At 39.3% G+C, this 13,937-nt stretch overlaps 1 protein-coding gene across 5 annotated transcripts in view; it reads right to left on the bottom strand.

Annotated features, from left to right (window-relative positions):
* PRDM2 (PR/SET domain 2) overlaps positions 1 to 13,937 on the bottom strand; it is a 59,327-nt gene that overhangs the window by 19,430 nt on the left and 25,960 nt on the right. For 4 of the 5 annotated variants that reach the window (XM_069874878.1, XM_069874875.1, XM_069874876.1 and 1 more), the window contains one exon: positions 383 to 493. In XM_069874878.1, the coding sequence (XP_069730979.1) occupies positions 383 to 493 (111 nt within the window). Of the gene's footprint in view, positions 1 to 382; positions 494 to 3,518; positions 3,558 to 13,937 lie in introns of those variants that run through there. The other variant, XM_069874879.1, reaches the window with a different exon arrangement.

Genomic DNA, 13,937 nt, shown 5'->3' with positions numbered 1-13,937 from the left:
TCTGACCCAACATATCCCACATTTATAACCAGACACAATATACTGTTACTTCTCACTGTCGTGATTCAGTACTGAGAGTAAAACTGCATTCAGAAATTTTGCCTCTGGAACTTAAGCAAAATGTAGGCAACTACCCATGCCTAACAGACAATCTCTGGACTGAGCACTGTGGCCAAGAAACCCAAAACAGCCTGCAGAGAACTTCACACATACTCCTGATATCCAAGTTCCTTACTAATAACAACGTTTGGACACACAATATAAACATGGTCAGGATGCTGCACTAACGTAACACGTTAACATACTAAGCATGACAAGAAGCATCTTTTGATTCAAAAAGATAGCTAGAAAGGAAAAAAAAAAAAAACACGTGAGAACTCACCCTCTTTAGAATCCCTCATATCTGCAGAAGGAGAATCCAAATCAGCCTTTTTCTGTCTTGTATCCACTGCCTTCTTTCCCTTGTTTTTACCTTCCTGAGTCTTTTTCTTTCCTGCGGAGAAAAAAAAAAACCCAATATTTATTCCTGTTCAACAATTCTAACGTTTCATATTTGAGTGGCAGAGTTAAAACACTAAGGTCTGGAATATAACACGCTTCTGTAGCAACCCTGTTTTCCTGAGGAATACAAAGCAGGACGGAAAGCGGGATGGAAAGCGGGACATCTCTAGAACCCAGAAGAAATCCAAAGTAAAGACAACAGTGAGTCTCTGAGAATATAAGACTCAAAAACACTTGACTCATTTTCAAAGCAAGAACAGACTGTAACATAAATGTACTGCCCAGAGTTAACCAGCTCACATCATACCGCTACCCAATACCTTCGTGTGGCGATTACAGTATATGGAAAATATCACATTTCTTAATACACTATTAATCCTTAATGGTAATTGGAAGACCTTACGCAGTAGAAACCCATACAGGCTTCTCTACTTGTATTGACATTCTGAACACTAAAAGCAACGAAACAATAACATGAGAAGGCTAAAAGCAGCACTACCTTGACCAAAGCAAAGGAGATCAAAACCAAATCAGATGAAACTGCGTAACAGTAAAATATAAAGGTCCACTGTCACAGGCAAGGTTGCCAACACCTTCTGTTAGCAAAATTAAGAAGGATGTATTAGTTGCACAGGACGATGAACACAATGAAGATTAGGGCAAAATGGCATTCTGTGAAAATCTAATCAGTCACACGAGATGTAGAGAAATAGAAAACCTCATTTACCAATGCAATACAGAATGATACTGTTAATTTTTTCCATTACTCTTAAAAGACTCGGTCTTACAACATATAGAAATTATCACGACTGTAGCAAGTGAAGCTTTAAGATCTTCCAACTCAGTTCATGACAATGACCATATTCTCTGCAAAGAACAGTGAATTTACATACAATACAGGGGCTGAGACATCGGTCTACTCTGAAAGGTCACACTTTTACACACCACCTCTTAGGAACACAAACTGTCCAGAAGCAGCGATCCCAACTCCTCCTTTGCTCTCTCTAACACACAAAATGCTACTACTTAACACACTGACTCTTCCCTCTAACCACAAGCCCTAGATACATTTCTTACTTAGAAGTACATTCTTCCAACTCACAGCCCTGTCAACAAATTCTTCCTTTTTATTCCCTCAAAAATATTTTTCACATCTTGAGCCAAAAAACTGAAATGCCTTTTAAAAATATTCCTCTAGTCAAACTGAAAATTTCCAAGTATGTGTCCCCTCTGACGGAACAGATCAGAGACAGGTCAGCTTTAAAAGGAAATGTATGTTTTTACTGGAGCGTTCTATCCTCTCTAAATAATCATCTGTATTTCCTCCCAAGGAGCTCAGAGTCGACAGGCTCTCCCCAAATTCAGCTTCATGTTTGTAATTATCCTTTTTTTTCCCCTTGATTTTCTTTGAACAGTTTTCAGTCTGAGAACCTGACAATATCGCTCAGAAAGACTGCGTCACCTTTAGAAAATACACATGTGCCCTTTCTAAAGTGAACTGTCTCACAAAACCCACAAATACTGGAACAATCCCTGTGTCTAAACTTGCCAGAATGAATCAATGCTGGTTTATTTGACAAGACAATGTTCAGTTCTACTTTATATCAGGCTGCCAGAAGATATAGCGTGTATTTTATTGTTCGCACAGGCATAAGGAGTTTGAGCACATCTTTACCTGTCAGGCCACTGAATGTCCCATTTGAACATGACTTTTATACCACTGGCCCCTCTGTCTGTAATCACAACTGGTCGTGCCAGGATGTGAGCACGAAGGTTTTCAAACAAGTTTCCAGAAATACCTGCCAAGTCACCCCAAATCACTTTTGAAATGCACGGTAACACAAACAGACCCAATCCTAGGCAAGGGCTAAATGGAAAATTTCAATACATTCCTAGGGAAACAAATATGCATCACAATGCACCTAGGAGTGACATAAAGTATTTAATTGCTGAAACCCTTTCAGAGCTACCAACTTTTTTGCATATTGCTCATCCTTGTGCTCTTCAAAGTGTGATGTAAAGTATGTAAAAGCAACAACAAAAATCACTCGTAAGTGCTGAAGTGCGTACATGTTTTCCAAAGCATTGTCTAGTTATACAATAGTAAATTAACAGTACCTCAAATCCAAACATATTCTGGGAAATCACTACAATAGCAGGATTTGTACCCAAAATGGGGTGACTTAACTCACATACTTCCATATCATACTGATACAAAGAAGATCGTCTGCAAGTTCTCTTGCCACGGTCCTAAACAAAAACCCCAAACAAACCCCAAAGCAATCTGCCCACGATGCAAGCTGCTCATGGATAATACAGCTGGGAACATTTCAAGTTTGTGGTCTTTAAAGCATACGCGCGTTCGAAGAGAAGATTCATCCAGCACCTACTTGCCCTTCCTCAGAATAGTGAGCAAAGCTGCTTTCGTCCTTATGTAGTTCTAGATGCATCAGGTCAATTTCTGACGCATTAACTACAAACACCAACCAAATTTTGATGTTCCCTATTACCAGCTTCAGTTTGTTCATTTTCTAGGTTACAGCTTTCTTAGTAAAGCTTAAAGGAACCCACCGCACTCGAGCATGGCAATGACTGTCCCAGATTGATCCATTTCATGGCCCTGAGTGCTCAACAGCAGACGCCCACAAAGAGAATTTCAGAACTGAGTAATCGCAAATGCCCCACTGGAATGCTCTCCCAGCTTCCACATACCTAGAGCTCAGGAACTTTTGAAGATCATATAAGATGATTTTGATAGACTTTCCTCCATGAGTTCTCAAAGTCCTTTCTAAACCCATGCGAACCTGCAAGATTTGCATAATTCCTGCACATTTTCAAATGAAAACACAACCAACTGTTCCAGTATAAAGGATACCAACAAGCAGCCTAAAGTCTGCCACCTAATTTTCTTACAGTTTCAGATGTCAAGAAATAACAGAAGCCTGCAGGAGGGGGAAAAATGCCTCAGAATAGAGAACCTGGTGGAAGCCTGAGCATAAGTACACACGTGCACTTACCATCAGGTTCCTGAAGGGTCCTACATGGCCTCTACTGCCAGCTGGATCCTCCACTTGGTCTAAACAAGAAAGATACAGGAATGAAACACAGGGAAAGTGAAATGGAAACAATGACAAAAGAATAAATGAAGGGCAGAACTTAACATATGTGTGTGTACATTAAAGGAATTGCAAAAGAAAGAGGCAAAAGGGAAATGAATGAAAGGAACAGATGGAAAGTAGCTACGTGTCTGCAGTGGCAAAGGTCAAGAGAGGAATGTATCAGTTTTTGTCTTGCAACTTAATTCTTAAATATGGCTCCCTTTTCTCCCCTTTCCTTCACTTATGTTGTAGATGGGTCACCACAAACATCATCTGCCTTTACATTCATGTAACATTTAGCACAACATCGCCACAGGCACAAGAGATCTCCCCCTACTGCTGATGCCTAGGGAATTGGCGGACACTTCTGCTGTCCCACTTATTTCAGAGGAGTTCAGGTAACAGAGCAAGAATTTAAAATAGAGAAATTATCTGTACTTAGCCTTGCATCATTTTACTAACTACACCAGTACATCTCAAGACAACCTACAGTTATCTTTGTTTGTATTTCTGCTGTTAACCAGAAGAACTAAGGAACTGGAAAACAACTGGATTGTTGTCTCCCTGGTGGGATGGGAAAAGCATGCTCGGATGCCAGGGGGAATAAGTTAAACACAGTCTTTCATATACTTGGAGCCGACTTCTATAATTAAGTATTGCTAAACTATACAAGACTCTATTATCTTTAATAACCTTTAAGTGCAGCACCAAACATGTTCCAGTTAAGATCATAAAGCAAGGACACTCGCATCTCAAACACTGTTTTGATCACTCACAACAGATATGAAAGGCACGCATTTGCCTCCCCAAAAATCTTGGGTTAGTAAGTGCAAAGAATTACTGGTACCTGCCCAAACAAACCTCAGGTCTCCAGGAAAACAGTGCAGAAGCTACCTCAGAGACCCTTGAAAAGCACAGATGAGAGCAGCCACCTTGGAAGCACATGGCTAAAGGGAAAAGGATGACTTTGCATGTTAGACTGACAAACCACGATCACAACATAGTTTCATGACGCAAATTAGAGTGTAATAATACAAACTCGCTACTCAAATCCCTTTGAGACTGGTTCAGATGAGTGAAAGTTTGCATCAATCCCACGCAGTAGTTGCTACTATTCTGTAATTCAACTTCTGATTTTTTCTCCTCCTATTGAAATCAGTATTTTGGCATTGGAGAGGATGAAATAAAGACTGAAAGTACCTACAAGCTAAAAAATCCTTACGGAAAATTCAGTATAAGACAGCTGCATGACCATTTCCATAGCATTCTGAAAAATGAATTCTGAAATACTGACGGAACTTGATTTTTAATTTCAGAAGTTTTTGATGTGGACCAGAACTCCGCTGTTCCTCTATCCAGAATACTGGTAGATGTCATGGTTTTCCAAGTAAATACCTTAAGCCTTCAGGCATCTGTAAAAATTTGCCTAGATGTTTGTTCTGGAAGACAGGCTAGAAAAATTGAATGCCTTTTACACACAAAAAAAGCCATATCCAAAATAACAGCATACGTTGCTCCAAAAAATTAAATCCAAATTATGTCAGCTGGAGGAGCATGAAAAAATGCAGAAACATGCTGCAGTGACTTCTCAGAATCCTGTCCAACTCTGAATGTCACAGTACATAAATGCTAAAGACCTTACATATTTAACAAATGGAATTGATTAAACAGTAAAGTAACTAAGCATCAGAAAAAGGTATTGAATTTAAAATGCTCGTTATGAAGATGCGAACACTAAAGCTGTTCTTTTAACACATTTTCTTCTGTTACCATTTAAGAGCCTTCACTTTGCTTCCTGATTTATATTTTTTTACTCTACGTTACCCACGGTTCATTACACAGTGAAATCCTGTTTACAGAACCCTTTGCTGCTACCCACCAGCACCTTCTCAGAATGCAAAGCCAGAGTAGAAACCACCTGGCTAAACAAACACCACCATACCTGTGTTAAGAGCTGCTCACAACCACTGCAAACAGCTATAAACACTTCACATTTAGGGAAAGCAAGATGCATTATATACATAAATATACATATATGAGGATAATTCCTATAATCACAGGGATTACAGGAACCTGTCTAAAATATGGTATCAAACCCACAAGGTACTGCAAATAGTTTATTTACAGATATAAGCCAACAGCCACATTTCAAAGTATAAACTACAGGTTCATCAGAGTTATTAATTTTTGAACAGAGGCTACATATTAAGCGCTGCAGGCTTACACCTCCATCGCATTACTCCATCAAAGAATATCTGACTGCAGCACCCACCATCTCATAGCCTACAGTAATTAAACCCTCTTTAAACTGCTGACCAATGTTTTAAGTGACCTAGAACAGCTGAGGTTACTCCACTACATTGTTCAACGTGTCACGCTGCAAATGACTGGAGAAAGAGAAGTGAGTAAAAATAGTAGGGATAAGTCACAAAGCCAGTAAATACAACTAGGAAGAGAGAAGACGACAGCCTTGAAAGAAAACACCTCAACAATTATGCTTTATTAAAACAAAGTTACTTAAAATATTATGATATCAACTTCCAGTGTTTGTTACGTAATATTACCGGTAAAAACAAACCAAAGTTCCTTTTACCTACTTGTATTTAAATGTTGCTTTGAAACTTGATTAGAGCAAGCACAGCTGAAAAGCTCTGGAGTGTACTTCTGAACACACACACACACATATTATTACCTGGGGAGGGAACAGCTTTTGAACTTCCAACTCAAACCGAAACAAAACACAAAATCACTGCCTACCAAACGCTCCTATACTGGCAAGAAGCACCACTACAGATCCCATATGTAAAGTGATACTGAAGGTCTCCAGGAGGGATCTTTCAAAAGCCAAAGTTACAGAAGGCAGCTCTCTGAAGAGGAACTGCACGCCTCATTGTTTTGGATATTTTTTCCCCTCACTGTAATTCAAAATTCAATGCCCAGTACTGCTGGTGCTGCTGCCTGAGACCACAAACAGCAGCAGCAGGAACAAACCGCTGCTGGACACCAAAAACTAGAGCAAACACTGAGCAAAGGTTCTTCTGTAATTTTTTCCAGCAGAACTTGCATCTACACATCCTGAAAAAGACACTTTCAAGCTTACACAGCTGAAAAGGATAAACAGGAACAGAACAAGCACAGAAGACAAACTTCACAGTAATTCTAATACTACCAGACTGCCTGTTGTATAAACACATTGCTACACATTAACCATCGCTTTGCATACAAATCGCAGCATTTTAATCACTGCCATTTTCCAAACAGATTATAAATGTTGCAATAAAGCCTCGCCTTGGGAAGATACTTCAATACACTTGAAGACAGTCGCACTTACACCTAACTGCATGTATGTATTAAAACATAGTTGTACTAAGCACTAAATAGCCATTTTGCAGAACAGAAATAGAGCAATGCATTTACAGAGACAGTTAGCATGACATTTGCATAACAGATGAACTTGTTGCCATGGAAAGCCTAAGAAATTTCGGAGTTATGCTATTTAAAACACCAATTTCTGCAAATGTTTGGCAAAGTCCCCACTTTAATGACAGCACTGAAGATCATGTTACTGTATCTCACCCCAAACTTCTTAAATTATCTAACAATCAGTACAAGAAATGTTAGCATGGCATCATAAGGTATGGCACGCCAACATAAAGAAATGATGCAACAGTTTGCAAGAAGAAAAAGGGAATATATTGCCATTACATGGAGTTCTTCACAAGCTCAGAATATCTTAGCTGAAGCCATTTGCAAAATTCAGATGAACAAATTAAAAAATACCAAACATTTAGGCTGAAGAGCCCCACGAGCTGGAAGCGCATCTTAAGTTGTGTGCTATTACACTAGTCCACAAGACTTGAAACAGCAATTACCTCCGGTTTTGTTTGTACATTTTATGTTTTGTAAAATAAATGATGCACCATCACCCGCTGTAAAAGAAAGGGGGGCAAAAAGTAGTTTATATTATCAATTTGCAATAGTGCACCAACCACAATGCAGTTATCTCACTTAGATCTTTAAAATGTTTCCTTCTGACCTGAGCACAAATCACAGGAAGGTTTGCTTTTATAGACTAGAAGAGTTACTCATCCATAATGACTTAACTAGTACAGAAAGTCACCTACCAATTACAATGCACAGCAAACAAACATCCACAGGGTTTAATTCCATGCAATTGTAACCCACACAAGAGCTGTGATGAAACAATTAAGTGTAAGTAATTAAACACAGAGCTTTTATCTTATCAAGACTTAAAAATGTTATTTCTGCCTCTCTGCCAATATTTCTACAACTAAAACAGCTGATGCAGAGTACACAAACATGCAATCAGACCTGCTCTAGAATTTCTCACTCACTCAACGCTGCTGTGTATTTCTGCCTCCTGTTCTCCCTAATAAGACAACCTCTCACCATTCACTACAAATTCCTAGCCAGTCACTTGATAGCTGACCACAGCCACCCCGCTACAGAAAGCATGAGGAACATTCTTCTTGGGGGTTATATTCCACTAGCTTTTATTTTGCTAATTATTAAAACAAAAGGAGCAGCAAAAGAAATGACAGCTGGCACGCAGATTTTCCAGAAATAACTGGCGTTCTCTATATTTAGCCATTTTTATGTACAATTCAGTTAAAAATGGAGCATCTAAAGTTTGTATTTAAACACAAAGAATTAGTCCAAATTCAAATCTCTGTTTTTTATAAAGGAGCTTTTCCTTGAATCCATAAAACATTGTTTCTACATTCACAATAGCTCTCCCTGAAATGTTTTTCTGACCCCAAAATGAAGCTATATTCAGATAATTATGAAATAACATGCATTTTCTTTCAAGATAACGTGAGTGAAAGACCTCATGCAACTACTTGTACCACAAAGTTTAAAATCATCTCTATTAGATCAGTCTGTCTTAATCTGTAATAAATAACCCAAAATATTTGTCACGGCCCTGTTTGGATCACTAAACATTTGAGAGAGTTAGATCAAAAACACCTGGGATTTTAGCTAAGTTATCTTTCAAGGTAACTACTTGGGGCTTTCCCTGCCATTTTATTCCACCGTTTGAAGCAGTTATGTTCAAATCAAGCAGCAGGCATTAAAGATGGTGTTCTGCTGTCATTTCACTCCACCACGCCACACAGAACTCTCAAAAGGTCACTGAGAAGCTGCCATTGCACAGAAAACCAAGAATGCACAGTTTATCCAAACGTTTGTCCAGCCCCGGGCTGTGGCTTTACTTGGAGAGCGCAGCTGTACAAGGGCTACAATTCCCAGGAAACAGGACTGCCTTTGTGTCCAGCCAGAGCGCCGGGATTACTGTAATAGGAGTCCCCAATGCTGAGGAAACTAGAGCAAAGCCTCTCACAGATGCGGGATCCTGACAGTGCTGCTACCACCAGATTAAGTCTCCCATGTATAAAATGAAATGTCTCACAATTGCTACACTGTCACACTCACATTTTTGTTTACATTCACTCAAACGCCTCCTGTTATTCTTTTTCCTCCAACAGAATCTTTTTACCATTCCTACACCACGGCATTTGTCAGAAACTCTTCTCCAACAGGAGAGTATTTGAATTAAAATTACCCTCTTATGTTTTACAATGGAATTCATCCCCCTCCTTGGCACACACTAACAGTTTACTTTCCTTTCACCTTCTTGTTCTCCTATTTTTCTCCACCACAACCTGCAGAAGTAATCTCTATGAAGGATTCAACAAGGAAAACACATACACAGCACACGCTTTTGTTGATGAAAATCTTTTTAATGCTAGCAATCCCATGGATTTGCAATAGAGTTTGCCTCAAATCAGTACCTGCTTAATTTATGGAATCCAGAAAGGCCAACAGCTCATAAACTCAGTACAGAGAATGGCAGCTTCCTTCATTTTCCAAATAAAGTGAAAGCAAAGTCTAGTCAGAGCACAGATGTGTTTGTTTTCCGCACAGTTAACTGCTACATTCAAGATTAACCTGTTTGGATCAAATCAGGCTTTGAAGCTGCAGAAGTTTTTTTTTGCGTACATTTTCATAGCATAAAATGTCAACTAAAACAGAATGGCAAAATAAAACGTCACTGGAAAGAAAATTGGACGTTTTCATTTGCAGGCAAGGAACCAGAAAAAACACAGCTCTGGTATACGAGAGCAGAGAGCCTGGAGGGTGACACTGAACAGTTAAGGGTTTGGTAGCTACGAGCAAAGTTCCAGCACAAAGTTCACTTTGCTTTTGCAACCCCTGACAAGGGTCCCTAAGGTCTGAAACACGGACTCCCAGATCTTTACCTGCAACCTGAAACACAACCCTGTGCAGGAAGTAAATTTTTTACTCAATTCACTGAAACTCGGCATGACCTATTCCTTGGTACAAGTCCAGGACAAGTCTAATACTTGGCAGCAATATCACACACATTTCCTTTTGAAGACTATGACTCCATGGCATTTTAACATTCCAATACAAACTTAGTGCTAAAGAGAAGTCGGCCATCATCACAACTGAGCTGCCTCACACCAGAACTTACTACCCTGACACTCGGTTCCCAATTCTGGCAGCAGCAGCAGCAGAAATTTGCACTGGACTTTGCTCTGAATAATGGCAATGCACAAGAACATCTACCAAAATGTATATGCATCAAGTAACTTTCAGAAACACCAGACTTACCAATTCAATAACCACACTGGTTTTTATGGACTAACAAACAAAACAAGATTCGTATTTGACCGGACTGAAAAGAGGCACACAGCTCTCAATGCAAGTTCGAAGCAATGCCGACTCCCCATTTCCAGGGCGTTTTGCAGTAATAATCAAGATGACTGATTTTCAGCTATCGTAATACTCACACTAGAGTAACTTCACGTCAGTCATTGCATTAATAATGCTGCCTCTTTGAAGTTCTAAAGCATTAATCATAGTCTATCAAATGGTCTTGCAGAACCCTGACACAAAGTGTGACAACAGAATTAACAGCAGCCCTGGCAAGCTCATAAGCACTTCTGAAAGTTTCATCCTCCATAACTTGCACTGCTAATCCAAATAAACATTGTCCTTGCTTAGTCCAGGGGAAAAAGTGTATACAAGGTAAGTAAATATTTGCTAGTGAGTATATGATGGTCAGACATGATCTAATTTCTTAGCTACAAATGCTGAAATCCCAGTCTTATTTCAGTAACTGTTAACTCCAAGTAAAAATGCAGACTGCTGTAACATTGCCACGACGACCTTCACCAGTGTGAATTCTTCAGAACAAAGTCATCCCTGTCAATCTGCATAAGGGTTTTCACAGGAGTAACAAAATAAATGTGAAGGTTTGACAGATTAAAAAAACAAATACGCTCCGGCCTGACAACCGGTTTTCCTTCTTTTTCATTTGGAAAATCTCCTAAATAGTTAATAAGTGCAATACAAAATTACTATTTTGCAGTTTTGTGATCCAGTGACATGAGACTCTTCAGAAAAACTGTATATTCCCGTGAATAAAAGTTTAGTGAGACAGCAAACCCAAACACTCCAATACAGGTGTGACAGTCAGTAACACACCAAGTTTGCTTTATCTGCTATAAGCAACAGGACTATGACCACAAAACATGTCACTTGAGGGAATAAAAACAAAAAGCACTTGTTTCACTCTGGAAAACAGCATCTGTTTTCCTATGCTGCACAAATTCATCCCCTTCCTGTTCTTGAACATAACCTCCAAGACTATTATCTCTAAACTCTTCGTCAAAACAGCAACCACCAAACTTTCTCTGTTCCTTTGAAGCAGAAACATCTAAACAGCTCTGTGATACAGCGGAGAACATTCTGAGACAGTTTTGGAAAATACTAAATCAATGAAGTATTTCTGTAAGGAAAGTAATATTTCAATAGAAACTTATTTTAAGGAAAAAAAAAAGTATTTTCCTAAGAAAAGAGGAGAAACATTTCAAAATATACTGGCTTAATTTAAGAAAAGAATTAGTACTGGAATAGAGGAATACCAAGCTTCTTTTTCTTCCAGGTCACTCATTGTTTTAAAGCCAACCCTGATGAACAATAAAAAGAATTGATTACTCCTGAAAAGCTGTCTGGTGCCTTGTATCTCTTCCCATAGCAGGTTCTGTAACTGCAGACAGCGCCAGCAAATTGGCTGGGAAACGCTGCCACTAGGGTCTGGATGTATTTTACTTTTTTAACTTGGAAAAACTCCTGCTCCAAACATACCCCAGCATCCTGGTGGCGGTTCCAGCCCAGCAGGAGCGTGCTGACTGCACTCATGGATTGCCCCTACCGGCTCCAGGTGTGGGAGCATGGACACAACGGCACCTCTAAGGCTTCTGAAGAAGAAACAACCCTTACAGCCCTCCCTAACCATGTAATTACAGCAGAGAAGTAAACACATTTCCCATTGTTCACAAAAATTCCATACAACCTGACTGAAGCAAAAACACTGACATTTTTAATAGCTTGGGAAATATCTGAATTTGTTAAGGCCTCACATTTCCAAGAGTTTATTCTTAGGAATATGCAAGTTTGGCGGTCAATACATGCAATTTAGTGCTGAATTTTTTTTAAATGCAGATAATTTACTTTTTTCCCTCAGAAATGAAAACATATCTTCTCCTATTCTTAAACCCGTAGGCAGGAGCAAGGCTGGAATGAATCATACCAATTTGACTCTGCTGTTCAGAGAAGCTCAGAGCAGCAGCTATCATAGGAACCGAGGGCGTTGCTGTAGAAGTGAAGATGGGAATTTTCAGTAATAAGAGTCTCCCATTCAAAGGGCCCCATTTGTGGGATAAAAGAAAATTTCTGCTGGTTAGACGACCTCAAGTACATTAGATATTGACCACATAGAAACTGCCATAAAAGAAACAGTTCCCTCGACAGCCCAGATGTGGCTTTTTAACTGGAGTTATAAAAGTCTTCTTGTAAATTGGGAAATCCAAGTTCATTCATTTTAAGGCTTCATTCCAGATTATCTCGTTGGCCTCACCTTCCTCCCTTGTTTTTGCCAGTCATTGGCTAGGAAGATTTGAAGCTTTACATTCCTATCCAAGTTTCTCATTAAATCTACTGGAAATAGAGTCTACATAAGAATATCATTCCATTATATCCTGGCTAAAACTTACAGAACTTGAATGACTGCCTACAAGCTACATTCCAATTAACGCATAAGCATTTTTCTCCCAAGCTCTTATCCATTTGGAAATAAAACTTTCAGACTTACTCCAAGTATAAGTCTAAGTAATTTTAAGTAATTCATGTCACTTAAAAAAAACACACAATCAGGGCATCATCTGCCCATGTTTTCCACAGTGACGACATCCTAGTGGCAACCCACAGCCTACCTTTTGTAGGTAGGATGTGAATTCACATGACTCTTAAGCAAAACTAATTATTTGGAGCTAAGCGAGAATGCCTAGAAAGGTATTAAGAAAAAAACAAACAACCTGCAAGGACTTCTACTATCACAGAATTTAAATTGTTTATTTCATCTTTATCTTTCCCTTTTCTGAGCATCAATTTGAACCGTTTGAGCCAGTCATGGTTATAGACAAAAGAAAACACGGTGTAACTTTTATCATGACAGCATTTATTTAGAATCTTTGAAGCAGAAGCCTGAAGTTGCTCTTTGCATTCAGACCAATATAAACCCAGGCATAATAATTATTTATAACTGATAATAATTAATTCATAATTCAACCACCTTACTCTCACACTGTCTCTGGGACAGCATTATTCACAAAGAGTTACCAGACAGCATGTGCTTCTCCATGAAACCTGATAAGAACTCCAAGAAAGAGCAACACTGCAATAGCAGCAGAGCAGTAAAGTTTTAAAAGATTTATTAGCAACGGTTTGAGACTTTAAAACTGTACTACAATAAATAATCACCAGGGACTGCCCAGGATATAGGTGAGCCTGACTCAGGTGGTTTGCCTGTGCTGCAATAGCGAACTATTTTAAGAGGTGACATAACTGGGTTTTTCAAGAGGTCATTTGGTTTCCTGACAGACTCCCACTCCAGTTGCCTCGTGCCGCCTGTGCTTTTGGTTAAATGACAGCACGGACCCTTCTTCCTTCTCCTGACAGCCTGACTTGGTACAGAGAGAAGATATGAGAGACCCGTGCAGTATTCATTCCAGACAATAGCATGAATTATGCCACCAGGGTCTGTTGCTCAGATAAAGTGCTGAGGGGAACACAACAAAGACACAAATACAGCCTAACAGGCCAGCATGGAACCACTACCACAAAAATACAAATAACCACAGGAGAAGTACAACATTGCCCTCTTCTCCTAACAAAACAGGGAGGGGGATAAGTAGGAACAAGTATTATTCACAAGCATGTAGCTGAGCA

The sequence above is a fragment of the Phaenicophaeus curvirostris genome, chromosome 22 (genome assembly GCF_032191515.1).
Source record: "Phaenicophaeus curvirostris isolate KB17595 chromosome 22, BPBGC_Pcur_1.0, whole genome shotgun sequence".
Lineage (NCBI taxonomy): Eukaryota > Metazoa > Chordata > Aves > Cuculiformes > Cuculidae > Phaenicophaeus > Phaenicophaeus curvirostris.
The sequence above is the reverse complement of the archived record's forward strand: the minus strand, read 5'-3'. Positions and strand labels throughout refer to the sequence as shown.